Source organism: Capsicum annuum, chromosome 9 (assembly GCF_002878395.1).
Source record: "Capsicum annuum cultivar UCD-10X-F1 chromosome 9, UCD10Xv1.1, whole genome shotgun sequence".
In the NCBI taxonomy this organism is placed as follows: domain Eukaryota; kingdom Viridiplantae; phylum Streptophyta; class Magnoliopsida; order Solanales; family Solanaceae; genus Capsicum; species Capsicum annuum.
In genome coordinates, this window is record NC_061119.1 from 217,231,806 (window position 1) to 217,259,625 (window position 27,820).

At 37.4% G+C, this 27,820-nt stretch overlaps 4 protein-coding genes across 11 annotated transcripts; 2 read left to right on the plus strand and 2 right to left on the minus strand.

The window, feature by feature from the left end:
- Positions 1-985: 985 nt before the first annotated feature.
- On the minus strand, positions 986-5,053 carry LOC107840904 (patellin-3). Its single transcript, XM_016684849.2, has 4 exons — positions 3,355-5,053; positions 2,584-2,708; positions 2,342-2,483; positions 986-1,516 (listed from the first exon to the last, which is right to left on the minus strand). The coding sequence occupies exons 1-4, from the start codon at positions 4,738-4,740 to the stop codon at positions 1,265-1,267; spliced, it is 1,905 nt and encodes a 634-aa protein (XP_016540335.2). The 5' UTR covers positions 4,741-5,053; the 3' UTR covers positions 986-1,264.
- An 880-nt stretch (positions 5,054-5,933) lies between these two features.
- Positions 5,934-10,226, minus strand: LOC107840905. 3 transcript variants are annotated; one of them, XM_016684854.2, is made up of 6 exons: positions 10,091-10,226; positions 8,654-8,819; positions 7,300-7,404; positions 6,900-7,075; positions 6,682-6,788; positions 5,934-6,279 (listed from the first exon to the last, which is right to left on the minus strand). In XM_016684854.2, exons 2-5 carry the CDS (start codon positions 8,792-8,794, stop codon positions 6,698-6,700), a joined length of 513 nt encoding a protein of 170 aa, XP_016540340.1. In that variant the 5' UTR covers positions 8,795-8,819; positions 10,091-10,226; the 3' UTR covers positions 5,934-6,279; positions 6,682-6,697. The 3 variants fall into 3 exon arrangements, with proteins under 3 accessions (XP_016540340.1, XP_016540338.1, XP_016540339.1); XM_016684852.2 differs by having other exon boundaries at positions 7,300-7,452; positions 10,091-10,225; XM_016684853.2 differs by lacking the exon at positions 10,091-10,226 and adding an exon at positions 10,014-10,088 and having other exon boundaries at positions 7,300-7,452.
- Positions 10,227-11,603: 1,377 nt separating this feature from the next.
- LOC107840906 lies at positions 11,604-17,931 on the plus strand. Of its 2 annotated transcripts, XR_007044643.1 has the most exons (2): positions 11,606-12,900; positions 17,794-17,931. XR_007044643.1 is itself a non-coding variant. In XM_047396618.1 (1 exon), the coding sequence occupies exon 1, from the start codon at positions 11,923-11,925 to the stop codon at positions 12,835-12,837; it is 915 nt and encodes a 304-aa protein (XP_047252574.1). In that variant the 5' UTR covers positions 11,604-11,922; the 3' UTR covers positions 12,838-13,033. The 2 variants fall into 2 exon arrangements, 1 of the variants encoding a protein (XP_047252574.1); XM_047396618.1 differs by lacking the exon at positions 17,794-17,931 and having other exon boundaries at positions 11,604-13,033.
- LOC107841087 (probable disease resistance protein At1g61300) lies at positions 17,837-27,716 on the plus strand. 5 transcript variants are annotated; one of them, XM_047396617.1, is made up of 4 exons: positions 17,837-17,972; positions 20,511-23,208; positions 23,369-23,377; positions 24,713-27,716. In XM_047396617.1, the coding sequence occupies exon 4, from the start codon at positions 24,729-24,731 to the stop codon at positions 27,531-27,533; it is 2,805 nt and encodes a 934-aa protein (XP_047252573.1). In that variant the 5' UTR covers positions 17,837-17,972; positions 20,511-23,208; positions 23,369-23,377; positions 24,713-24,728; the 3' UTR covers positions 27,534-27,716. The 5 variants fall into 5 exon arrangements, with proteins under 5 accessions (XP_047252573.1, XP_047252570.1, XP_047252571.1 ...); XM_047396614.1 differs by having other exon boundaries at positions 20,511-23,377; XM_047396615.1 differs by having other exon boundaries at positions 23,369-27,716.
- Positions 27,717-27,820: the final 104 nt, after the last annotated feature.

Consider the following 27,820-nt stretch of genomic DNA (forward strand, 5'->3'; position numbering starts at 1 on the left):
AAAAAAATAATCTGTTTTAACTTGACAAGTTAGCTTTGACTTGCATTACTAGTATTGTGGATTATTTTGAGGTATTAGTTATATACAACTCAATTCAAAAATATATCAAATAATATATTAATAGTACACAAAACTAATATATATATATCTGCATTGTTTTTTTTTTTTTTAATATACTCTACCAAACAACCTCTATCATGCTCAAAAAGAGAAAGAACAAAAAATAAAACACCAATAGGGGTTGTCGTGTGGTGGTGAGACTGCTTCATCCTTAATCATAAGTCTCAATTTCGAGCCCTGAATATGGATAAAATCTTGTTGGTAACACTACCCCAGAATGACCCTGCAACGTACAATCCAGATTAGTCGGGGATTTCAATGTGGACACCGGACACCAAATTTGAAACCCTCCAAAAAAGTGCACTACCCAGAATGAGCCCGACAATACGCTATCCAGATTAGTCGGGAGCTCCAATGTGGGCACAGCACATCATTTGGACACCCACCCACCCACCCCAAAAAAAGAAAAGAAGCGCTACCCCCAAAATAGGTCTTGCAACGCGACATTCAGATTAGTCGAGGTTCCAATGTGGGCACCGGACCCCAAAATAAACAGCAAGTATAACAACACGCGCTACCCTATAATGTGCCCTGCAACACGCGATTCAGATTAGTCGAGGGTCCAATGTGGGCGCCGGACATTGTTTGAAACCCCTCCCCCCACCCCACTACACCCCAAAAAAGGAAAAAAGAGCACTACCCCCAAAATTGACCCTACAATGCGCGATCCAGATTAGCCGGAGCTCCAATGTGGACACCAAACACCAGGTGGGACCTCCCCCCCAAAAAAGGAGAGAAAACAGCAAGTACAACAACACGCACTACCCCAAAATGGGCCCTGCAACACGAGATCCAAATTAATCGAGGCTCCAATGTGGATACCGAAAACCGGGCGGAAAACAAACTAAAAAAAAAAAACAGCAAGTACAACAACACCAGATTTATACAAAATTTTACAGGAATGTATGTACAGCTAGCAACCAAAGTATATCTGTCCACATTCCAACCAACATATTACAACCACAATCTGTATACATTTTCCCCATATATATATAGAGCAGAACACAATCCAAAACCAACAAAAAAATGCCCACAAATATATCAAATAAATATCCCACACTCAAGATTAAATTTAATATCAAAAGAACAAAAGAACCCTCCTATGTGATTTGATCTTTGAAAGCCCTCACCAGCATTGTTTATCTTAATCAGAAGGCTTGGTCTTGGTTCTATAGACAAGTTTCTTCCTCTTAGATGTTTGGTTGTCAAATGTAAGCACCACCTTGCCAGGTTCTGTTGCGATATAGTTGTTGGTGATCACTGTTTCGCTTGCTGCTGTAACCTTTCTTGATTTCTCTACGATAATTGTGTATCCACCTTCGGCACTAGGCACAAATTCTGCTCCATATGACACGTCCCACCCGATCACTCTAGCTTCCCACGCCAAATTCGTCTTCTGCAAATCCCAAAATTATCATCATACACACAATTGAGAAGCTACTACATATAATAGTCAGTTCCATGCCCCAAGATATACTGACTTAAAACTTAATGAAAAAAGAAAAGGGCAGCACAGTGTACTAAAGCTTAAGCTATGCGGCAAGGTCTGGGGAAGGGCCCCACCACAAGGGTGTATTGTACGCAGCCTTACCTTGCATTTCTGCCAGAGGCTGTTTCCAAGGCTTGAACCCGTGAACTCCTCGTAACATGACAGCAACTTTACCAGTTACTCCAAGGCTCCCCTTCAAGAATGGTCGTTCCAACGGGATTCAAACTTGGGTATAGAGCGTGGAAGGGCCCCACCACAAGAGTGTATTGTACAATTGAGAAGCTACTACATATAATAGTCAGTTCCATGCCCCAAGATATACCGACTTAAAGCTTGATGAAAAAAAAAGGCAGCCCGGTGCACTAAAGCTCTCGCTATGCGCAAGTCCGGGGAAGGGCTCCACCACAAGGGTGTGTTGTACGCAGTTTTACCTTGCATTTCTGCAAGAGGCTGTTTCCAACGTTTGAACCCGCGACATCCTAGTCACATACCAACAACTTTACCATTTACTCCAAGGCTCCCCTTCAAGAATAGTCGTTCCAAGGGGATTCAAACTTTGGTATAGAGTGTGAGGCACTTCTTAAAGTCCCTTTTGAACCGCTAAGCCAACTAACTACATTAAAGCTTAATGAGTACACCTAAATTTAATTACAAATGGTGAACTTGACTATCAAAAATCATAGTGAGTGATATTTGGGCATGGAGGGTGTTAGTAAGAAGCAGTTAGTATACCTCAGTAACTGGAAATTCAATGGTGTGTTTGGAAGCAGGCTTAATGGTATCCTCAGTGGCAGGGTCAGCAATGGTGAATTCGTGTTCTCCCTCTCTGCTAAGTCCACCATATTGAACTGGTACTTGCTCAGGGACAATGTATCTGATTTTTTTTAAAATCAAAATCAGATCAATATATACATGTCGAAGGTCGTCACTCAATAGGAGGAATACAAAGAAAACAGAAGTTAAAGAGTAGTGACCTGAAGAGAGTCTCGGCAGATCTTGACGCGCCAGCAAACACAAACTTGCTCTTGGTCCTGGTAGTGAAAAGTACATTGATCATCCTGTAGTAAGCTGGATACCACCATGGCACATTGATGAACACCTTCATTATCATTAACATCAAAATCCAGTTAACCAACTTATAGCAACTGTTATCAAATCAAACAGGAATAAGCAAAAGAAAAACAAGATGAAAACACACAGATTTACGTGGAAATCCTTGACGGGAAAAACCACGAGCAAAGGAGGAGAAATTCACTATATCGGAGAGGAATACAAGGAGGAGCCAAAGTTCTCTATAACACATGAGAACCAACAACAACAACATACCCAGTGTATTCCCACCTAGTGGTGTCTGGGAAGGATAAAGTGTACGCAGTACATACCGGTGAAGTAGAGAGGTTGTCCGATAGACCCCGGCTTAGAACCAATAACAATATACTAACAAACACAAAACATAAGTGTATATAAACTAATAACGCTAGCCACAAGATGATACTAGAGCACATGATAATACTAAAACAATAAATCCAAAACCATAGGTCTCTATAAGACACGAGAACCGTCATATTAAAAACAACTCTCTAAGTCGCGCTTATATAATACGTGCGTACATACCCTGCGCTACACCACAGACCCCTCCAAAAAATCTCAAACATATCTTTTCACGGCCAGATCAACAAAATTCGGGTCACAAACTCTAACAGCAACAATTCAAAATTAGAAACTAGAAGTATATACATACATACCTGCTTAGCAACAAATTCAGGGTAGTTGTCCTGGAGTAACTGAAGGGCACGGTTGGTGGCCTGACGAAGCTCTTTCTTGAAAAGGAATAGTCCAGGTGAATTCTTGAGATCGATAACCTGAACGAAAGTGCATATGCCATCAGGGCTAAAATCAAGATTCCTTATAGATTTCTCCATGAACTGAATACGCCATCGAAGGAACTTGTTCATCTTTTCCTTGTCAGCAAAAGTATTCTGGTACAATTCGTTGTCCTGAAATGCCCCGAATGCATTGTAACACACAGGATGTCCTTCTTTATCCACGCCATGATTGTACACCACTTTCTCTAATCCTAGTCCTGATAGATCTTCTTCCAAAAGTTGATCAATGTTGAACTCTTTACGCCATGACACAACACTCTTCAGCATGGCGAATGCATCCTTCACCTTAAAATCTCTCGCTCTGAGGAACTTGAGAAGGATTACATCACTTCTCTCATCAGCTAATAACGGAATTCCCCATATCGAAACTTCTTCTGGTGCTGGTGCTGGTGGCTGAACATCTTCCTCCGTTTGTTTCTCCTCCACCACCTGGGCCGATGATGCAGTACCAGTCACTTCAACAATCGTCTCCTTGATTTCTTCCACCGTCTTAGCACTATCCTCCTCCTTCGCTGCTACCTTCTCGGTCACTTTCTCCGCCGGAGCTGCAGGTTCACCTTCTTTCTTCTCTTCCACCACAGGTGCAGCTTCTTTCTTCTCTTCCACCACAGGTTCAGCTTCTTTCTTCTCTTCCACCACAGGTTCAGCTTCTTTCTTCTCTTCCACCACAGGTTCAGCTTCTTTCTTCACTTCCACCACAGGTACAGCTTCTTTCTTCTCAACAGGTTCAGCTTCTTTCTTCGATTCCACCACAGGTACAGTTTCTTTCTTCTCCTCCACCACAGGTTCAGCTTCTTTCTTCGATTCCACCACAGGTACAGTTTCTTTCTTCTCCTCCACCACAGGTTCAGCTTCTTTCTTCTCTTCCACCACAAGTGCAGTTTCTTTCTTCTCTTCGACCACAGGTGCAGTGAATTCATGTTTGTTCAGAGCATCTCGAACCAATTCCTTCAACTCAGCTAAAGCCTTCTGTTCAGGATTTGGTAATTCTTCAACTTTGTTGCTCTCTTCCTTAAACGATGAAGCTGATTCAATAACTGGAGTTGATTTCCCCTTATCAGTTTCCGATGCCTGTTCAGTCTGAGGGGTCAATTCCTTTTCCGCCTCAGGTACATCAGACACAACAACTGATGCCGGTTCAGTTTGAGAGGTCGATTCTTTTTCAGAATCAGGTACATCAGACACGACAACAACAGTTGTCTCCGGCTTAGTCTCACTAGCTGTCTTCTTGATCTCCTCCGCCATTTTCTTGATTTTCAGGTCAGCGCCCAAGAACACAAAAATAACAAGACTATTCAGAAATGGAGATTAATGAAAGAGACTTTTGACAACTGGAGGATATATATGTATATCTTTATCTATATATATATATATATATAGTTTGTAGACGTGGGGGTGGGATGGGAGTAGGGGTGGGGTGCAAAGGAACAGATGTCTATGACTTGTTTGCCAGCTTGTTACCTATCTAATCATGGGGTACACGTACAACATCAAACAGCTAATTTAGCTATAATTATTTTTTTGAAAAATTATATAGTTTCATTTTTTTAAAAAAAATGGTATGAAATGTAATCATTGTTGGGTAAGAATCTTCTTGATATTATTATAGTTGGCTTCCATAAACTTTCAAAATTCCTTTTTGAATCCATCAAACTTGCCTTTTTTTTTTTTTTTTTTTAATTTGATGCCTTTTTTGGTCTTTTGATAATATCTTTGGTATCCATAGGGCGGCGGCCGGCTTGAGTTATAATGAAAATGTATAAAGTATAAAAATCATAGAAATATATATTATTATTTTTTTATTTTTCATTTGATGTACGGTATGCTCATTGGATCGCACACTGCAAGGTCTATTTTAGGGGGATGGAGCCTCGACTAATCTTGATCGCACATTGCAAGACCCATTCTAAGGGTGGCGCAACCCCGACTAATCTGGATCGCACTGTAGGATCTATTCTGGAGATGGTGGAACCCCGACTAATCCGGATCGTATATTGTAGTACTATTTTGAGGGTGGCGCAACTCCGACTAATTTGGATCGCATACTACAGGACCCATTCTAGGGGTGATGGAGCCTCAACTAATTCGGATCGCGCACTGCAGGACTCATTCTGGAGTGATGGAGCTCCAACTAATTCGAATAGCGCATTGCAGGACTCATTCTTGAGGTGGAAAAGTCCCGACTAATCCGAATCACGCACAGGGCCCATTATAGGGTAACGGAGCCTCAACTAATCAAAATCGCATACTATAGGGCGGGGTGACGGAGCCTCGATTAATTCGGGGGTGGTGCTCCTCGAACGCGTGATCTCTGATTAAGAGTGAAATAGTCCAACCATTCCAACAATATGATTTAGAAGTTCACTAACAATTAAATCAATAATCAAATCATTATATTTCTTATCATTTAAACTCATATAATTTTTATCATTTGAACCTTTAGGAAACAACAAAAACCTCTCCATAATACAAATGAAATATATGTATCAATACACTCTTAATTACTATATAAAATAAGAATAATTTATTAAAGTTACAATAAAAATTCTTGAATGGAAAAAATTAAAACATTATGTGGCTATGCTAATTCATTTATACATTAAATTTCTTCACCTCAAAACTAATTTGCTTATAGACTTTTTGGAAAAAAATCCTGGTTCCGCCTCTGTCTCCTTCCATTCGTACTCTCATGCAGCTGCACAACATCTCTCCCTCATTCAATTCTTCAACATTTTCTAGGAGCTCGATAATTTGTTGTGAAATGTCGATAACAACTTCCACGTCCTGCAAAATCCAACACAAGATAAAATAATTGTATTATCGTCAAAAGAAGATAAATTCTACATCAATCTATTTACACGTCCTTAGAAATCAAACTCGAGATAAATACAGAAACAAATGCAGTGAATCTCTAATCTAGCGAGACCCTTCAAAATCCTTGTACAATTCGTTGTTATTAGTGTTGACATGTCGATTCATCTATCATTGTTGTTACCGTTTCCTTATTAGTTGCCATGTTTTCTTCATTGTCGTTTTTCCTTTTCATACCTACTTTGATTTGACGTACTCTAGCTCTACGAGGTAGGGGTAAGGTTCGTATACACTCTACCCTCCCCATACTACACTTGTCGGATTGAGCAACACCCAAGTTCGACAGGATTAGAAGGCATAAAGAAGGGACAATACCAGCTATGGATTGTGCTTATTGCGAAAAGATGGCCTCCACTCTATCCAGTGACGCTTGTAATCGTCCAGAATTCATATTGAACAATGGTTCACCAGTGCCTAACGCCCTGAAAATGGAGTTCGATGTACAAATTAGGTAAAAGCGCGATCAAGTATTCTTAAACCACGATATCGTTATGGATGTAAGAAGCTGTGCAGATAAGGGTAAAGTAACTTGCCCGGTAACTTCTGGAAATTCAAAATCTGCTTTCCATCCAAAACGGAAATCCACACCAGGACATAATCCAAGTGATGTTTTATTCCGGATGCTGGAGAGACCATCTCCACCGAAACAAGAAGTGAGCTTCCATTTCCAACCCGTGGCATGCAGCTGAAAGCTATGCCCAACTCCGACCTGCATAAGTTCGATTTTGACCCTATATGTCATTCGTGCTGATAAGGGCTGAAGCAGGAAACAGTACAATGCTATGTTGCTCGGACTCTTCAAAAACACCAATGGATACGTGTTGGATCCTCCAAAATTAGTAAATATATGGAGGATCCGACTCGTGCAGCAGCATTTTTGGAGAGTCCGGCCAACATAGGTACAATGCCGAGGAAGGAACAAAATGGTCAAACCTGAAGATTTAGAAATTTTGTCACTGGGATTTTCTTGGAAAGAAGGCGTACTTCATGATGCAAAGGCTCATATATGAACTTCCATTTCCGTTCAGGGGCTAAAGGCTTTAAGACCAGCTTAGTGAGATACTCGTTGTATGGGGCATTGTAAAACTAGTCAAAGGGTATGATAAAATAGAAGAAAAAAATTAGTTAAAACCAGAAATATACAGAGACACGAAGTTAAAATACATGCTCTCAATATCCTTTGAGGTGATTTCAGCGACAAGTACAACGTTAATGCAGTAAAATTGCATATTGCATCTACAATTTAGATTTCAGTATCGTGCATCAACTTTTATACTAATGAAATTGATCACAACAGATTATGAGAAAAGTAAGTCCTATCATTAACATTAGCAAACTCTTATTTATTCGAGCTTGCTCATATTGCCGGTATCAAGCTGGCATGAAGAGTTGCGATAGTTGATAGTCAGCACAAAACAAGTTAATTTATGACGAATCCTCACAAAACAAAATAGGTTGGACATGCTTCAGCACAGGGATAAGCTTATATCGAGTGAAATGGCGAGTGATGATTCATATAGCCGGTCCCAACTTCTCAGGACTGAAACTTAGTTATTCAACAATTAACAATAGCAAATAGGGAACGTATACAGTGAAATGATACTTCAAGTTCCATGTCAGTTGTTGAGAACTAAGTTGCCCAGTCTCTTCACTTTTGATGCTGCACCCATGTCGGATTCTCCAAAAATACACTACTTTTGGCGAATCCGACATGCACCCACTGACATTTTTGAAGAGTCCGAGCAACATAGGTTGAGATGGTAATCAAGGTTGTGAAGAAAAACACAAAAATAGGAGTTATAGCAGGATGAGGTTCAGCTTTCACGGGATAAAGATCATTAAAAATATGTTCAAGCAGAGTACTGAATGCCCAATGATGGGTACATCCACAACCAAATTTCGAGAAGGTACATCGTAATCTAAAGAATAACTGTCTTTCTGCTTACTATGTTTGCAAAAGTAAATTACTCCATCGCCATCCAAGGAAAATAGGATTGCTCAACTCATACTACAAGTGCAATTACCCGAGTTTAACTGAAAGTAATCCAAAATGTCTTGAAACTTTGTAATATAATAGTCACACTAAACTAATACAGTAAAGAAAGCATCCAGGAAGCACCATATTCATACAATCGACCCCAACCGGTTAAGGACTAAGAGGTAGTTAATTGATTAAACACTAACAATAAGATGGTCGGTGAGAACACTCAACCCTCCCCAGACCCTACCGGTGGGATTACACTAGGTTTGTAGTAGTTGATATAGATGGTCAGTGAGAAATTAGTACCTCCAAGTTAACGCCAACTCGATAGCCCTGTATTTCTTTTCTGAACTTGAGAAAAATCTCGGAAGGCATTAGATTGACATTGTAAAGCTCATCCCATGATACGGGTTCTTCTCCACTTCGACTCGGACCACCCTCCTCCATTCTCGTACCCGATAATCAATTCAAACTGCAAACGGTCAACAACCAAACATTTCAAAATCAAATCTTTACACATAAAAGTGATTTCTCTATACATCAATTCATACTTGTTTTTATCGAATTTATTTCCAGTACCAATTCAACATGCATACATGTCAAGGACAAAACAACTCAAAATCATATCTTTACACAAAAATTATGTTTCCCCCAATATTAATTCATAATTGTTCATCAAATATTAAATCCAAGAACTAATTCAAACTGTAAATGGGTCAACGGCTAAACACCATTTTTTCTAACCCTCCAAGGAGCTCCCACCTTTTTTGCTCCCTTGATAACTCGAACTCGAACGAGCAAGCCCCTCTTGTTACAGTCAAACAACAACAACAACAACATATCCGTGTATTCACACAAAGTGGGGTCTGTGGAGGATAAAGTGTACGCAGTCCATACCACTACCTCAGATGAAGTAGAGAGGCTGTTTTCGATACACCCCTGTCTCAGGACAGATGACAAATAGCAAACGAAAATACATAAAAGCAAACAACAACAAGGGATATCACACCGCTAGATAGTAAAGAAATCTCTTGTTAAAGCCAAACACCTCAAATCAAATCTTTACACATAAAAATGATTTTTTTACACAATACTAATTCATAATTGTTCATCAAATATTAAAACCAAGAATCAATTCAAACACTTCAAATCAAATTTCTACGCATACAAATGATTTTGTATACTATCTAAACTTGTTCATCAAACTTTATTTGCCAAGAATCAATTTAAACACCAAATAGTCCCAAGTACTAAACCACCTCAAAAAAATCAAATCTTTACACATAAAACTGATTTCTTTACGTATTAATTCATACATTTTCATCAAATCTTTATGCTAGAATCAATTCAAACTCCAAATGGGTCAAACACCTCAAAATCAAATCTTTACCCATAAACATGATTTCCACCCCCCACCCCCACCTCCACCCCACCCCACCCCACCCCACCCCAACAATATTTTCATCAAATACTAAGGCCTCAACAACTAAACACCTCAAAATCAAATTTCTGATACATATAAATGATTTTCATAAACTATATAAAATTGTTCATCAAACATTATTGCTAAGAATCAATTTAAACACCAAATAGTCCAACCTACTAAACTAGTTTAAAATAAAAACTTCACACATAAAAAATGATTTCTTTATGCATTATTTCATACTTTTTCATCAAATCTTGATGGTGGGGTGGTGTTTACGGTGCGGGGTGGGGGTAGGTTGAAGTACAGAAAGTCCATACCTTGAGGATACTCCAAATGGAACTGAGGTGTAAATTTCGAAAGATGCTCCATATAATTGACAATTTCGAAACAAACAGTCTCTTAAATATTTTATCACTATAAACAATTTTATTAAGCTAAAAAGGAATTTTTTAAAATTAATTGTTTTCAAATATAATAGAAATGATTTATTTATTTTTTTAGAAAAAAAATGCTAGATAAAATGAAACTGAGAATATTATTTTTAGAAATTATTTATATTCAATTTCAATTTTAAATAGAAGACTCTTTCCTTTGACCTCTATTTTCTTCTTCTCAAATTTACTCCTATACATATATAATATCTTACTCATTGAAGAAATAAATTGATTTACTAGTTGAATTTAAGTGTAGATGATAACAGCTTTATTTTATCGAACTATCTTTTTTTTTATTTTCATATTTTTAAAAATAATAAAAAAATAAGATAGATTATAATTTTCTCTGATCAATTTTTTCAGTGAGAAAAAAGGGAACAATTTTTACAATTAATAATATTTCCGTAAAATTAATTAAGGTGCAAAAGATAATTAGGATACTACATTATAAAAAAAGAACAACTTAATAGGGTTTAGCCATTAAATTTTTTCATTATTTTAAAAGTTATTTTACTTTATTAAAAAAGTATATATAATAAATAATACATATATACCATCTGTCATATTTTGGTATAAATATACCTTTATCGTTGATAATAAGGTATATATATATTTTTGAACTTTGATAAATAGTACAAACATATTCTTCGTCATTCTTTATGTACAACCCCAAAACTTTGATAAATGGTATGAAGATACCCTTGTCATACATTTGGTTCGGTTTGTGAGTTAAATTAGAGTTATTTTCAGATAGAGCATGAATAAATTAAATTAAAAAAGGACAAATAAACAAGACTATGACATGTATCGTCCGTTAGTGAAAAAGGTATATATTTTTCATTAACGATAAGGGTATATTTATACTTAAAGTATGATAGAGGATATATATGTATCATTTATTAAAGTTCAAGGGTATATATATACCTTTTTAGTGACGAAGGGTATATTTATACTATTTATGAAAGTTAAGGAGTTTGTATATATACCTTTTTATTAACGATAAGAGTATATTTATACCTAACGTATGATCGATGGTATATCTGTGCAGTCTATCAAAGTGTTCAGGGGTATATATCATATTTTTTCATTGATGGAGGGTATATTTGATAATATTTATTAAAGTTCAGGAGTTTATATATGCATTTTTTTATTAACGATAAGAGTGTATTTATATCATTTATTAAAGCTTAAAGTATATTTATATGTTTTTTGATATAAATCTTGAATTAAAAGGGAGAAACAAATTTTCCAATTAAGTAAGGTCCTTCAAGTTTTTAAAAGATGAAAGGGATAATTTTTTTGAGTTTTATTTAAAAAAATTTTATTCCAGCAACCTCTCTCAGTTGTTTGTTACACAAAAATTGTTTGACAACTTTTTAAAGTTGTTTAATAATTGTGCACAGTTATTAAAATAATTAATGTAATTGTTGAACAATGTAAAAGTTGTTAAGGAACTTTGTTTTTTTAACTTTATAAGATCGTAGAACCACTTGTCCCTGTTTTTAATTAAAGACTCCTGGAGGGTTTATGGAGTCGTTTTTCTCATCAACAGCTTCACTTGAGGACTAGTATCAAACACCTTGCCTGCATTGCATTCACAGCACAAGTTTGACATCAAATTCGACTAAGTTTAGAGCCCCAACCAATACGATTTTGACGTCAAATCCCGTACCCAGTATACAGTGGGAGCTTTAGTGTATCGGGCTGCACGCAACATGGACCTTAAACCTTTCAAATTAGACATTGACGAGCTTATAAACGACTTTGCGAAGGGTGGATCACCTACTTTTGCAGAAATGAAGAGAGTGTGGGTTTCGAAAAAGTTTTCGTATATTTTCGAGGCGAGTCCATCGTCTAAAGATCAGGCCTGGTTTATACAATCACTGTATGCCTACTGCATTGGTTACATGGTGTCTACTAATTCTCTTTTGAGTAGAATGGGTGGCCTGTATTGCTTATATTGCCTTTATGAAACACAACCATTCAAGCCTCCTTTCAAGATTTATCTATCCCTAAGAGAGTTAAAGGACGTTAGGAACATTGTTTCGGAGGCAAAGGCGAAGGATGCTAAAGTAGTCCCTGCTGTGGTGAAGCATATGTTAGATAAGAAGATGTTTGTTTTTGGTTTAGTGGATGTGAATGAGAGCTCTGCAGCAGAGAGATTAGACGAACTGAGAGGAGTACAAAATGCGAGTATACAAATAGCGTGCGAAAAGTTATTTGCAAATACACGGATTGAGCACTTCACTAACATGGACATGGGATCGGAGCTTGAGGTGGATTTGCTCAAGCAGAAGTCGACAGAATATGCAAGGGCGAAAGAGCTAGCTCTTAAAGGAGCTAGTGACACGGTGGATATCGAAAGCATAAAGCACATAACAGAGAACCGGACATTGATAGGAGACCTGGTTGGGAAGACAGCTGATGACTGGAAAGCTCAAAAGGAATTGTTTTATCAAAAAACAGGCATTCGTCATCAGCCTGTCGTAGTCTCACATGATGCGCGAGAGGAGCAGGAAAAGTTCTCCCAACAAGAAGAGGCTGACGAGCAGGATGACAATGAAGACTTCAGCAAGGAACTTGAGCAAGTGTTGTTATCTGCACAGAACGACTCTGATATCGAAGAATAGGGGAGAAGTTGGATAAAACTATTTTGTACTTCAGAAAATGGCGCAGTCTTGGAATGTTTAGCTGTAAGTCACAATTAAAGTTTGTGTCATACAATCAATTACAACTCCAAATAAGCTTGGTGACTGTATGTATTTTCTTGAAAATTTCCTCAACTGTTCTGCTTTATGTTACTATTAGTATCTTTATTACTGCTGATATTCTTGTAGTTCATTGTTTAATGATTCATTAAGGGGTCGTTTGTAAGCTGTTAGAATTATGCAGTTAGGGCTTTGGTGTAGCCTTGCTAGTAGTTGTAGGAGGGTCGGGGCGAGGGGTGTGCTCCCGGTTTGATAGTGTAGAGTACTACTTTGTGGGTGTTTTTTTCTTTTATTTCATCTTGTTTCATGTTTTATTTCGACTTTATTTACCGTTTTTTTTCTTGAGCCGGGAGTCTGTTGGAAACAACCTCTCTACTTCTTCGGAGGTAGTACTATGGACTGCGTACATTTTACCCTCCCCAGATCCCACTATGTGGAAATACACTTAGTATGCTGTTGTTGTTGTTGTAATAATGCAGTTAGGGGTTGTTTGTAGTTTTGTAAGAGTTATACAATTATTAGTAATGTAGGAATTAGTTATGAATGAATTTGCGTACTCTCTCCGTCCCATTTTATGTGGCACTGTTTGACTTAACACTGTTTGACTTAACATGATGTTTAAGAAAAATAGGAAGATTTTTGAAACTTATGGTCTAAAACCAACCTTAGATACTTGTGTGGCTGTAGATCATCTCATTAAGAGTAAAAAGGAAAATTTTAAAGTTAAATTGTTTCTAACTATAGTTAAGGCTGCATTCTTTTTAAGACGAGCTAAAAAGAAAAGGATGACACATAAAATGGGACAGAGGGAGTATTAAATTGTTTCTAACTATAGAAGCTAAGAGTAGCTTCCCTCCTTACTTTCTTTATCACCCATTGATGCTCTCCAACACATTAAGTAATTTCTTTTCCCTTTTATGAATAACCATGGCGTCTGAGCCAGCTTACGTGCACCTCGACTAATTCCACGAGAATATTGTTGATTGCGGAAATAGTTCCCTTTCCTAAGTGAGTTAGACGTACGTCACGGGCTCAAAGCCTGCCGCAAATAAAAGACAAACATTTAAGTGGAAAAGTAGAGAGATGGAGTCATTATAAATCGATTTTTCAATCTTGTACCACTGCACTAGAGGGATTTCTCAATTACAAGAAAATGAAATGTGAGGTTGAAGCAGGTTCGCATGTGCACAAAATATGCATTATCGAGCTTAATTAGCTTGTAAATGAATAGCTTAAAATTATTACTAATATATACACGATGTATGTGTGCATCCGTTAAATAGCCTAGAAGGATCAGGGTTTTCTCTCAAAGACCAAAGGATCAGACACCTTTTTCAGTCTCATTAGAGGTTGCTCAACTCAATGGGAGTCCTAACTTTTCTTTTTAGATGTTTATTTTTATATGATGTCTAGGCCAACTTTGCTCAACCTCAACTAAATACATGGGATACCTACCACCTTCCACCAGCAACAGATATCGGGTAACTGTGTCCACCAAGTCTACGACAGATGGGAAGAACCACCAAGTGTTTTTTGTCTTTGTTGGGATTCAAACTCGAGGCCTCAGGCTCTCAACCTACTTCATTAACCAGCAGACCACATTTTTGGGTGCTTTTTTTTTTAGATGTTTTACCCAGTAAATCTTCAGGTACTTACTCTAGCTCTTCATTTTAATCTTATACCCTATAAATGCCCAAATCCCTCCACCCCCAACCCATATTTCCTCTGTGAGTTTATCACTCTTTTGGAAAGGTTGCCTTACGAAAGAGAACCAATCAATCAACTATACAAAGTTGGGTTGACTAGAGCTAGACAAATCCTTCACATCCATTTTGCTCTGTTCTTGACCAAAATTATAACATTATTACATTGCTTATAAATAATTTACCGTACATAAGTCAAAATTTCCTAAAAATCCAATCCTTTTAATGAATCCAGATAAAGTAAAAACTAAAAAGATATCCCCAAACTTACTAGTTTAAAAAAAAGAAGTAAAAAGATAACCCCTTTATGGTAAAGTGAATCACAAGTACAACAACAACATACCCAGTGAAATCTCATAGGTGGGGTCTCGGGAATATAAATAGTAGATGTGCTCCATTGAGTTCAAACTCACGACCGATGTTCTTATAGTGAATAACAGGTATAAACAAAAAATTGTATGTTCCCAAAAATCCGATCATTTTAATGAATCCAGAGAAAAAAATCATCCCTTTATAGTTTATTAAACAATGAAATACCTACGAGCATGGGTTTATAAAAGTTAAGAGTAGATTTTCAGTTTCCGTTTTAACACCATTGATGATCGCAACGCATTGTGCTACTTCTGTGAGTAACTGAGTGTTGACTGTTGTTTCTACATTTGGCTACCAGTGCAAAACCTTAGTGACAAACAAAATTGTATACATAAATATCAACATACACACCAAAATCTATAAACAATATTACGTTTTTAAGAAATTCAAAATCGTTACCATTTGATTGGCATACTATTGATTGCAGATATAGTCCCTTTTTTCAGTCTCGTCGGAAAATTCACCAAAGAAAATGGAACCCCAAAATCCCTTCCGCCTTCGGCTCTTCTCGACGGAAAGAACTAAGGGAATCTTGAAATATATATGAAAAAAGTATAAGGAAAAAGCAAATGCCTCAAAAGGTAACATTAATACTTACTACATAGGATTTTAGAGACATGACAAAAATGGTCGCTTATGTTTCAGGGTAGGTTCAAAATTCACTTTAGTATATACTTAACAGTTTTGATCTTTTATGTTTACCGTAAGTTATATTTGAGAGTAGGTTTAGAACAGTCTCCTAAAAATGCACTTAAGATTTGTGTCCTTTAAGTTTATTAAAAGTTAACACTTTTAGTCTTCGGCTAAATATATATCAAACTCTATCCAAGTGACTAAAAGTGTTCGATAAAGTTTGACATTATATTTAGCCGAAGACTAAAAGTGTTTACTTTTAATAAACTTAAAAGACACAACTCTTAATTGCATTTTTATGAGACTGTTCTAAACCTACCCTCAAATATAACTTATGGCAAACATAAAGGATCAAAACTGTCAGGTATGTATCTGACTATTTTGAACCCACCGTTAAACATAAGGGGCCATTTTTGTCATTTCTCTAAAATCCTATTTAGTGTGTATTAGTCTTACCTTTTGAGACATTTGCTTTTTTCGTTATACTCTTTTCATACATATTTCAAGATTCCCTTAGTTCTTTCCACCGAGAAGAGCCAACGCCGGAAGGTATTTTGGTGTTTCATTTTCTTTGGCGAATTTTTCGGTAAGACTAAAAGGGGGGGACTGTATCTGCAGTATGCCGATCAAATGGTACCGATTTTGATTTCTTAAAAACGTATCATTGCTTATAGATTTTGGTGTGTATGTTTATTTTATTTATACAATTTGTTAGGTTGTACGTCGTTAGGATTTTGCTCTGGCAGTCAAATGCAGGCACAACAGTTAACACTCAATTACTCGCAGAAGTATCTCAATGTGTTGAGATCATGAATGGTGTTAGAGAAGGAAAGTGGAAAGCTACTCTTAACTTCTATAAACCAATATTCAGAGGTATTTCATTGCTTAATAAACTATAAAGAGATGATCCTTTTTTTCCCTCTAGATTCATAAAATGATTGGATTCTTGGAACATTTGCATTTTTTTTGTTTATACCTGTGATAACTATAAGACATCGGCTGTGAGTTTGAATCCGATGGAATACATCTACTATATATTTTCCCGAGACCCCACCTATGAAATTTTATTTCATTGGGTATGTTGTTGTACTTGTGATTCACTTTACCATGATGAGGTTATCTTTTTTCTTTAAAATTTGGATTCATTAAAAAGATTGAATTTTTAGGAAGGCTTTTTACTGTGCATGGTAAATTATCTATAAATAATCTTGTGATTTGGGTCAAAAATAGAGCAAAATGGTTGTGGAGGATTTGTCTATCCAACCCAACTTTGTATAGTTAATTAATTGATTGGTCCTCTTTCGTGAGACAACCTTTCAGAAGAGTGGTTAACTCATAGAAGAAATATAACGGAGGGGGGAGGATTTAAACATTTATAGAGTATATGATTAACAATGAAGAGCTAGGTCAAGGATGTGAAGATTTACTGGGTAAAACATCTAAAAAGAAGCACTCAAGGGTGTGGTCTAGTGGTAGTGAAGTGGGTTGAGAGCGTGAGTTCTCAGGTTCGAATCCCAGCAGAGACAAAAAACACTATGTGATTCTTTTCATATGTCCTAAATTTGGTGGACATAGTTACCTGATATTTGTTGGTGGTGGGAGGAATTGCGAGGATTTAGTTGAGGTGCGCAAAAGCTGGCCGGACCACCACGGTTATAAAAAAATCTAAAAAGAAAAGTTAGGACTCCTATTGAATTGAGCAGCCTCACTGGAGGCTGAAAAAGGCGTCCTACCCTTTCGTCTTTGAGAGAAGAACCCTGATCCTTCCAGGGTATATAACGGATGTACACATACAATGATGTATATGCAAGTAATAACTTTAAGCTATTCATTTTCAAGCTAGTTAATCTTGATAGTGCATATTCTATGCACACTCAAACCTACTTCAACCTCTCATGTCATTTTCTTTAATTGAGAAATCTCCCGAATGCAGTGGTGCACGACTAAAAATTCAATGTATAATGGGTCCACCTCTCTATTTTTCCACTTAAATGCTTGTCTTTTGTTTGCGTCAGCCTTCGAACCAGTGATGTATGTCTAACTCACACATCGACATCACGTGTTACCTCTTAGCACTAGTTCAAAGCCATGGGGCAACCTTGCATGTCATTTTTGTGAGTAAGTTTTCATCTATTTAGTGGAATTGCTGAGGTTATTTTTCTCTTTGTAGAACAAGCAAATGCATTGGAGTTTCCTCGAGAATTTTTGGGGATTTCACTTCAAGAACAACCCAACAAGCATTACATGGTAATTAGAGGGCAACGGTTGTTCGTGGAAGCAGAGTCATCAATTCAGGTGATAATGGAGAAGTTGCAGTCTTACAAAACGAGGGCTGCACTTAATTTTGAGGTTTGTATTATTGAGATCTGTAAATTATTGTTCTTACTTCAGGAGGTGATTAACTTATCTAGCACTATTCATAGTCTTGGCTTTGTAAATTTAAGCATGTATGGGAGATATTATCTGCATTTATTGTGCTTCAATGTCTTGTGGAGATTGAGGAACTGCAAGATGACATGTTAGTTCCTCTAATCATAAATCAGTCATAAAATGAAGCTTCAATCTTATAGAATTGTGTCATTCAGTTGGGTGGCCATTGGCCAACTATACTTTCTCAAACAAGATTCATTCATTCAAACTAACCAAGCTCTTTCCAAGATAATGATTATATCACAAGGTGGCTGAGAAACACCAGCCTCCACTCTAAAAACAGAAGAAAACAACTATAACAACTGAACCCGTCTAAGCATTGGTACATTGGATAAAAATTGTGGGATGCAATTTGGGTGCTACTCTTAGCATCGATTGACCTCTAAAGAATATGTCATGGACAATGAGTTCGCATAAAGTACGTTCCTGTTCTTGTATTGAATATGCTCCAATTCGTTTTCTTGCCATTATGGTAGGCTCAACATGCTGTCACCATTCGGAATATGACTGCAGCAGCTCATTTGTTTAGTATTACTTGCGATCCATGCCAACTCCTCTCTCCATGTTAAGGCCTGTCTGGATATCCCTCGCCAGTCGCCAGGTCAGTAGTTTACGCACAACTCAGCAGAGAAAATGGCGCTCAAAGAACAGACGTGGAACTGGGCCAAGCCTTCCTGAAAAATATGCATTACAACCATCACAGCCTGGAGCTTTACCTTCATAAATATCCAGCATTGCTTTATGAATCTCCTCTCTGCTGATAGTCTTAATGAGCTGTAGCTGCTGTTGTCTAGTCAGGCATTTCCTTTGCTGAGGTTCCCAATAAGGTTTAATATCATATTCAGTGTGCAATAGGTTGCCATCTGAATCCAGTAGCGACCTGATTTGGTTCTGATTCTTTCTGTCTTTCATGCTAGCATAGAAATACTTTGAATTGGAATCAACAGCTTGCAACCAGTGCCTTCTGTCTGAGGATGCTTTCCTCTATCAAATAATCAAACTGCATTTCTACAGCTCCATTTTGACAGATCTTCTTCAAACAGGACTTGGGATTGTTGTGGGGTACTCATGGTATCTTGAGATTTATCTAGTTGTTCCCTTAATCTCTGCATCCTTCTCTCAATACCAGAGAACTCCATCTTATTCAGCTCCTACATTGCATTTTTCATGGCTTTCAACTTCATCCAAACTCTCCGCATACCAACGTCAGCATTGACAATAGCCCTGTCAATTTTACTAAGGACGTGTCCATTGGATCAAGCAAGTTCCTACCCACAGACTTAAGCTCAGTGGGGTCCTCCAAAAAGCTTCTGAAGTCCTTTATTTCCACTGTCTGAATACGAGATCCAAAGGCTCTGTCCTCCGGATTTAATACATAATTATAGTCCCTCATCTCTAAGGGGGACTATGTATGCTGTTTGCAAGCTTCTGCAATTCAAGCTATAAGCATGCTTTATCCTGTACAGTGTGCATCCCATATACAGCAGTAAAGTGGAATGTATATCTATGAGCAATATTTCAACAGTGCCATGTAGGAATTGATTTTGCACCTCCAATGGAATAAAATGGAGTGTATTTGGGTTCCACACAACCCAAATCCTTCCTATTTCCTCCACCACCTAATTTGTACACCAATCCCAGTTGTTGGTCACTTTATTCACTGTCTTGCCAGTGCTCTTATGCTTAACTTTATGCTCTACTATAGCCATCGCCCATCAGTACTACCTTATTATTGGAAACAAATCCTCTGAGTTCCTTGTGTTTGTACACCTTATTGAGACCCCTAACATTGCATGTCACAATCCTCATCTAGGTTTTAGATTAGATAAGACAGCTTCCACACTAACCCCAAACTACTTTGCCCTTCATTATATATGTACTCATCATCAGACTGTGCTTGTGAACCTTCAAGCAGTGCATTGTAAAGAATGGATCTTGGGCCCAACTCAACCTCAAAAGCTAGCTCATGAGGAGGGATTGCCAAGTCCATATAAGGAGACTAATTACCCATTCCTTTTCCGATGTGGGATACTTAACACTCCTTCGCACACCTAGGCCTCATTATTTGGAGCGTGGACAATATAATATGGGGTCCAACATCGGTGAACAAAGATTTGGGATGGGCCTGGGTCTGATACCATGTAAAGAATGGATCTTGGGACTAACTCAACCTCAAAAGCTAGCTCATGGAGAGGATTGCCCAAGTCCATATAAAGAGACCAATTACCCATCCCTTTTCCGATGTGGGATACTTAACAAGCTAGAATGAATAAGCCGGGGAGTTGCTCTTTTAAATTTTTTGTCTTTCTTCTGATCATATTCCATGTTAACTTGGTGTTTTTAACTTTCCTGTGCTTTCTACACCGTGTCATTGCATTGCAACAATACTCCACAAATTTTAAGCAGTTCCGGTTATGAGCATGTTGGCCTCACAAGATGTTTCTTTTATCTTTTTAGATGGAGTATCTTCCCATTTCCTCATGGGAGACATCACACCAGATTATGGGTGAATTCTTCGACGTTTGGAATGAAGCTATTGGAACAAGATCATTACCAGGTCATTTTGTGCACGTTGAACCAAAATTTTCAGAGTATGGACTCTCTGATCAATACACTTCACAGCACACAGCTGTACAGTATGCTATAGCACCATGGCTGAAATGATAACAACTGCTCACAGGCAGTGAGAAATTAGAACGTAGCATAATGTTCTGTTGACAGTATAAGATTTTACCCTTGGTACCTGCTGTATTCCCAATACAAAAAGACATTAAAAGAAACTAAAGTGTTTTGTAAACCAGGTCATTATGATGCTGCTACTGCTGCCTTATATAGAAAACTGACCTTAAAGACCTAAATAGTAAGAAACGAAAGTGTTTCGTTGATTTTAACCTTGGCTCAAGCAGCATAGAGATTACTGATATCCAGGAGTATGCTTTCTGTAAATTCTGTTGTACTCTTAATGCACATCTTAGTATTCAAATGTGCATTCAGATTCCAATGTCAATCTTAATGAAAAAACAAATAAGGTTGTAGTATCCTTTGCTAGGTGCTTCCCAATTAACAATATTGGTTGATTGAAATTTTTTTTTAATCATTGATGATAATGTTATAATCAATTCCAGACTAGTGTAAATACGAATATCAGATGAACAACTAGGTTGAGAATGCAGCAGATTGTTTCTGGCTGACATGGTGGAGGAAGAAGGTGAGCAACTCAAGTCTTTATGCCCAATGTTTCTGGCTGACATGGTGGAGGAAGAAGGTGAGCAACTCAAGTCTTTATGCCCAATGGTAATGGCATTGCCGGTGGTTCATCTCCATCAACTATTGGGCAGCAATTTCCGTATTATTATGTTCGTGATGCGGAGTTTCTTGGTGCACTGGTAAGTTCTAATGTTGAAAAATTGACTTGTCTTACTCCTATTAACAATTAATGAATGCTATCTTCTCACAAATGGAGGAGTACACACTTCTAATATCCAAGTTGGTTGTCATTTTCTTTTTTATTAACCTCTCATATTTATTTATCAAATTTTTCTGTCCATTTTTTTGTTTCTGTGAGTAGACAATGGCCCTAATTTAAGTTAGAAGTTGTAACAGAGCACTGTTTTGGGTGCTTAATCCGAACTTATAAGTTGCTTGAGTGTTAAAAATTGATCCACATAACTTCATTTGTTTTAACAAAAAATTGATCCCTATTATACCATATCTTATCCAGAAGTTTCAAGCGAAACATAAAGAGTCAAGAGTTTGTACATTGGAGAAATGATCTATACCATTTCAAATGATCAAAAGCATGATTGAAAGAAGTATAGGCTTGACTGTCTTTGATCTTAACTGTCTTTGATATAATCCTAGTCTTGTGTGCGTCTCTCTCTATAGTTCTGTGTATTTATAGGAGCTAAACATGCTTCTATTCGTATCAATAGATTTTCCTCTTCGTCCAAAACCTTTACAGGTACATACCACACTCTATATCTTTTCAATTTTATTGGATTTCCCTGAAGTGACATTTGGTATATACACACACACATACTATATATATATATGTACAAGTTAAATGATCTTATCGCTCTGAATCTCACAAAAAAAAAGAGGGTCAAGGAGGAGCAAGGACAAAATCTACTTAGGACCGTTAAAAAAACTACTTGGATAGTAAAATAGTTAGTTGATTAGTTCCAAATAAAAACTTATGCGGATACATCAATTGTTCTTTTTTATTGGTTGGTTTTCTTGGTAATTAGTTTTAGAAAGTGCAGAGAAGTTTCATGTATTCTGATTTAACTCTCCTCGGTCAATCATGGAAAAGAGGGGGAAGGTGAAAAAAGATGAAAAAGAAAGGAACAATATTCGAAGAAAGTGGGAAGAAGGATAGGAGAAGGAAAGAAAAAGCAAGTGAATGGGAAAATTGAGTGGAAAATAAAAAGAAGAGAAAGGTAAAGGAAGAAATGAGAAAAAAAAAAGGACGGTGAGATGAATTAGATACCTTTAATCATACTCAGAAGACTCGAGTTCGAGAAACCCCCAAACAAGAAATGCTTCCCCTTAAATAGATTTTATGAGAGATGAATTTTGGTGATTTGCGCAACTAAGATCTTTAGAGCATTGTTAAATTTTGGCCTTGTTAAAAGAAACAGTGCAACAATAATATTTCGTCAAAATTTAGAGCAAAATTCTGATGGCTGGATTTTTTATATTTGCGATTTATTTTCTCTTTCATGAAAATTCTGGATCATATTTTTGTTTCATATTTGTTCTTTGAAGATAGTCCTTGACCAAAAGCAATGAGTATGTTCCCCATTATTAAAGTGCACTTCTTCTCTTTTGCTTTTGCTTTTTCTTTTTCAGCATTTGTGTCTGGAAATCTAGACGATTCGTCAGGATTTGAAAAAAATTTCATCGATCACCATCCTTCCGAGTAAATTCCTGCATCATTTAGGCCAATGAATTCTCATAAAAGATGCTTGAAAAAAAGGGATGAGAAACTTGTAGGGACAATCCTTGCTTTAAAAATGATTTTAAAAACCACCTTCTTATAAAGTGAACCCCCACCCCCTTCCAAAGACCAAAATCAATCAGTCCATTTATTAAGTGTAGTGCTTCTTTCTTACACCATTTCTTTGCTTTCTGTTTCAACTTGAAGATATCAAAGGTAAATACTACTCAATTTCTTTTATTCTTCTTTTTTATTGTATTTGATAATAACAGACTGAAAACTTCAATTTTTTAAACTTCATTTGTATAGAAAATTAAACATGATTGATTGTTCTTCTTTTTCATTGTATGTGATGCCAAATCTGACTGTTGATCAGCTGAAAAAGGTAAATGTTTGTGCTTTCTGTAAAATATCAATGTGATACTATCTGACATATAGATGCTTGGAAAATTGTTTTGTCATTTTAACTTTGCCTTTATAAATGTCAAACTTGCTGGCTATGTTACTCGGACTCTTAAAAAATGTCAATGTGTCCGTCTCGGATTCTCCAAAAGTAGTGTAATTTTGAAGAATCTGGCACGGGTGCGGCATTGGAAGTGAAGAGGTCGCGCAACTTAGGTTGTTGGATTATTACATTTATTCCTTTTATTAAGCCTCTTAAACAATTAGGAGAGCTACATTAGATTCTTCCGGTTAAAATAAGTATGTACCTTCAAGTCCCTTGAATTAACTCTAGACTTAGCTGATGGAAATAAATTAAGAAACTCCTAGTAGGAAGTTTTTCCTTGTAGTCACTCTAGAATTAGTTGATGGAAATAAATTAAGAAACTCCTGGTACAGAGCATTCCCCTTAAGTAGGCCCTACGTGATGGGAATTTGGATTATTCGCACTAATAGGTTCCTAAAATTTATACTCGGGTTTATAATAGATTTATAAGAAACCAGGAAGAGTTAGTTGAGCAATTGTTATTTGTTTTGATCGAGTGTTGTTACAATAGATTGGATCTTTCCAGGAATTTATATCTCAATTTCGAGGAAGCTTGAGGTTGAAGATATTTTGAGCCGGGGGTCCATCGGAAACAACCTTTATACTTCTTTGGAGGTAGCGGTATGGACTGCGTACATCTTACCCCCGGACCCCACTTTGTGGGAATACACTAGGTCTGTTGTTGTTGTTGTTGTTTGAGGTTGAAGATAAACAATAACTTTAGTCTATAAGTTTTTATAGAGAGTCAAATTAATTAGTATAGACATCAAGCTAACAATATTTAATTAATAAAGGGCAGCCCGGTGCACTAAAGCTACCGCTATGCGCGGTGTCCGGGGAAGGGCCCCACCACAAGGGTGTATTGTACGCAACCTTACCTTGCATTTCTGCCAGAGGCTGTTTCCAAGGATTGAACTCGTGACCTCCTGGTCACATGACAACAATGTGATATTGTCAAGTATAAAACTGAAATTGTTGTCTAAAAAATATGTTAACCATAAAGTATAAAACTGGCGGTAGAATAAAAGGAGCAATGTATTTTATTGATTGTACACTGATATATATAGATTCTATACAGCTTCTACAGCAAGGAGATAAACTATGAAAAGGATAAGACTTATGAACAACATGAAATTAGTTACTTGACATAATGAAAATCTAAAATAATGATAATTCATGAGTAATATAGTTGATAAAATAATAATATTTCACAGTATTATGATTTTTTTACAGTGCTTTTCGGGAGATCATGGACACTTTTATTGAGAAGGTAGTTGATTTTGGAGTGACGAAGTTCAAAAGTATCAGTGCCTTTGATGAGAATTTGGAAACTTTGAAAAGAAATGTAAAGCAATTATCAGATAAAGCACTCGATGTGAAGACAGAGGTTGAGAATCAAGAGCGATTTGGGAAGAAGAAGAGGAAAAGAGAAGTTGAATCTTGGTTTGATGAGGTTATCAAGATTGAAGAAGAATTACGTGAGTTAAGAGAAGAAGTGGCAAGACGGAAGAAAAATGGAGGTGCTTTGGAGAAGATGAATGGAAGGGTTGGAGAACTTCTTGAGCAAAGTAAACATTTTGGAGCACTCGTACATGATATGTATCAGCGCAAGGAGTGTCCGCCGCTGCTGGCACCGCAAGTTCATGAGGCAGCATCAAAACAAAATTTAGAAGTGATTTGGACGTGGTTACAGGCTGCGAACGTCTCGAGCATCGGTATTTATGGTATGGGAGGTGTTGGCAAAACGACTTTGGCAAAGCATATACACAATCGTCTTGTTAATGAGTATCGTTATCAAGTTCGTTGGGTTACTGTTTCTCAGGGGTTTAGCATCAAAGGATTACAAGATGGTCTTGCCAAAATTGTGCATCTAGATCTTTCAAATGAGGAGGATGAACATATAAGGGCGGGCCAATTAAACCAGGCATTCCAAGTAAGGAAGAATATTATTATCATATTGGATGATGTCTGGGATCGCCTTTGCATGGAGAAGTTGGGTGACCCTCTTGGTGTGGAAGGCTGTAAACTGATTCTAACTACACGCTCGTATGAAGTTTGCAAAAAGATGGGTTGTCAGAAACTATGCGAAGTGAAGAAACTCAATACTTATGATGCTTGGGATTTGTTCAGGAGGAGTCTAGGATGCGAGACTGTGCTTAGTCCAGATACCGAGCCAATTGCGAAATCCTTGGCAGGAAGGTGCAAGGGCTTGCCACTCGGTCTCATCACTTTGGCGGGAAGCATGAGAGGGGTGACTGATATAAGGGAGTGGAAGAACGCCTTGATAGAATTCCCGGATGACATGGAAAGTGATGTCTTCAAGGTACTGCAGTATAGTTATGATCGGTTGAGAGATACAAATATGCAAGAGTGCTTCTTGTACTGTGCTTTGTATCCTGAGGACGATGTAATTGACAGAGATGAACTAATTGGTCGATTTATAATGGAGGGACTGGTGAAGGGAAATAGTAGGGAAGAAGAGTTTAACCAGGGCCATACCATATTGAATAAATTAGTCAAGCTCTGCTTTCTTGAAGCTATTAATGGCAGAGTAGAACGTGTAAAGATGCATGATTTAGTCAGGGAAATGGCATTGCGGATCACAAATGTTAAAGCAAGGTACATGGTAAGGGCTGGAATAGGATCATATGTGCCAGAGGAGCGAGATTGGACATTTGATTTAAATAGAGTGTCTTTTCTTAAAAGCTATATACTGGGAATTCCTGAAGACATGGCACCCAATTGTCCCACATTATCAACCTTGCTTTTGTCTAATTGTTATTTGAGAAGGATCCCTGAATCTTTCTTTCGGCATATGAACAACCTCCAAGTACTCGATTTGAGCTACAACTCGATGCTTATGGATTTGCCGAGTGGCATATCTAACTTGGGAAGTCTTAGAGCACTCTCACTCCGAAAATGTACACAGCTCAGATTTATACCACCACTGAGAAAGTTCAAAAATCTGAGGGTGCTGGATCTATCTGGCACTGGTATTAAGGAAGTACCTCAAGGCATGGGAAGCTTAGTCAAGCTTAAATGCCTCAAACTTCCTCTACGTGTGAATGCACGAGGTGAAGACTTGATCAGCTTAGCACTGCTCGAAGAATTCGCAGGCCAAATCTGCGATTTGCATAACTTCAACAAGTTCATGAGAAGTCGCCATAACTATGAGAAAGATTGGTGGTATGCCATATTTGTAGGGCAAGAGATGTCCGCATCTCATCATCATGACTTTGGAGATAGTATATTGAAACAAAGAAGAGTGATTGTACAAAATTGCTCCATTGAAGCAGGCCGAGGAGAAGCGCCAACATCAATTCTTCTTCCACATTGCATTGACATTCTAGAGATTACAAAGTGCCATGGGCTGAATAGCTGCTTGGTGGACAATTTTCTGTCACACACTACGTCTATAAGAGGCTTGACCTGCAGGATCTCTCATTGTGATGACATTGAATGGATTGTCAACGTGCCCTCTGGTAGAAATACTACTACAGACCCACTCTGCATATGTTTCCATAGTCTGACTCTTGCTTATTTGCGAAATCTTGTTGGTCTTTGTAAGGGAAAAATTGCATCTCACACCTTCTCGGGTCTAACAGAATTATGTATCAGCTACTGCTATAAGATGAAGAAGCTGTTTCCACGGTCTATCTTGCAGGATCTCCAAAATCTTGAGAAGCTTGATGTAAGTTTGTGTGCTGAGATGGAAGAGATAATAGCGACAGAGGAAGTGGGAAGTAGCCAAAGCAGAAATCCCCAGCAGCACCTCATTACATCTACAACTAGTGTCTTTCCAAAGCTAAAAGAGCTCAACTTCGATTACCTGCCTTTTTTGAAGAGAATATGTGAGGGGAAGCTGATCTGTGATTCCCTTGAATCGATGACCTTTCTCGGCTGCTCCAAGCTTAAGAGGATGCCTTTCTATACTCCAACTACAAATAGCCATCCTTTTCCATTCCTCAGAAAAATCAAAGTTCAAGAAAAATGGTGGGAAACATTGGAGTGGGACCAACCTCATATCAAGAACCTCTTACAACCTTTCCTATAGCCAAGGTGCTCCATGCTGTGTTAAAGACAAACATTTGTTTTGTTTTGTTGTAAGACTCTTTACTATTTTTTCACCTTCTTTTTTCTTTTTAGCCCAAAGAAAAGTTTCTTGTACTCTCCTCAATCATGTATTCAGTTTGATTTTAGGAATATATAGCTAAAAGATGCATCCTGTGTGTTATTTTTACAAGTTCAAATGTTGACTGCCTTACTCATAACAACAACAGTGATAAAAATTGTACCAGTTTGACATAGTATAATCAATTCTAAACTTAGATAATAAAAGGT

Excerpts from the sequence above, each read along its gene's own strand:
- LOC107840904 (XM_016684849.2), bottom strand. The coding sequence starts at position 4,740 with ATGGCGGAGGAGATCAAGAAGACAGCTAGTGAGACTAAGCCGGAGACA. Across the intron at positions 2,709-3,354 it reads CTGAATTTGTTGCTAAGCAG|GTGTTCATCAATGTGCCATG; the intron begins GTATGTATGTAT and ends ATGATAATGAAG. Across the intron at positions 2,484-2,583 it reads TCTGCCGAGACTCTCTTCAG|ATACATTGTCCCTGAGCAAG; the intron begins GTCACTACTCTT and ends AAAAAAAATCAG.
- LOC107840905 (XM_016684852.2), bottom strand. The coding sequence starts at position 8,794 with ATGGAGGAGGGTGGTCCGAGTCGAAGTGGAGAAGAACCCGTATCATGG. Across the intron at positions 7,453-8,653 it reads GAGTTGGCGTTAACTTGGAG|TTTTACAATGCCCCATACAA; the intron begins GTACTAATTTCT and ends CCCTTTGACTAG. Across the intron at positions 6,789-6,899 it reads GAATTTCCAGAAGTTACCGG|GGCGTTAGGCACTGGTGAAC; the intron begins GCAAGTTACTTT and ends CTCCATTTTCAG.
- LOC107840906 (XM_047396618.1), top strand. The coding sequence starts at position 11,923 with ATGGACCTTAAACCTTTCAAATTAGACATTGACGAGCTTATAAACGAC.
- LOC107841087 (XM_047396612.1), top strand. The coding sequence starts at position 24,729 with ATGGACACTTTTATTGAGAAGGTAGTTGATTTTGGAGTGACGAAGTTC.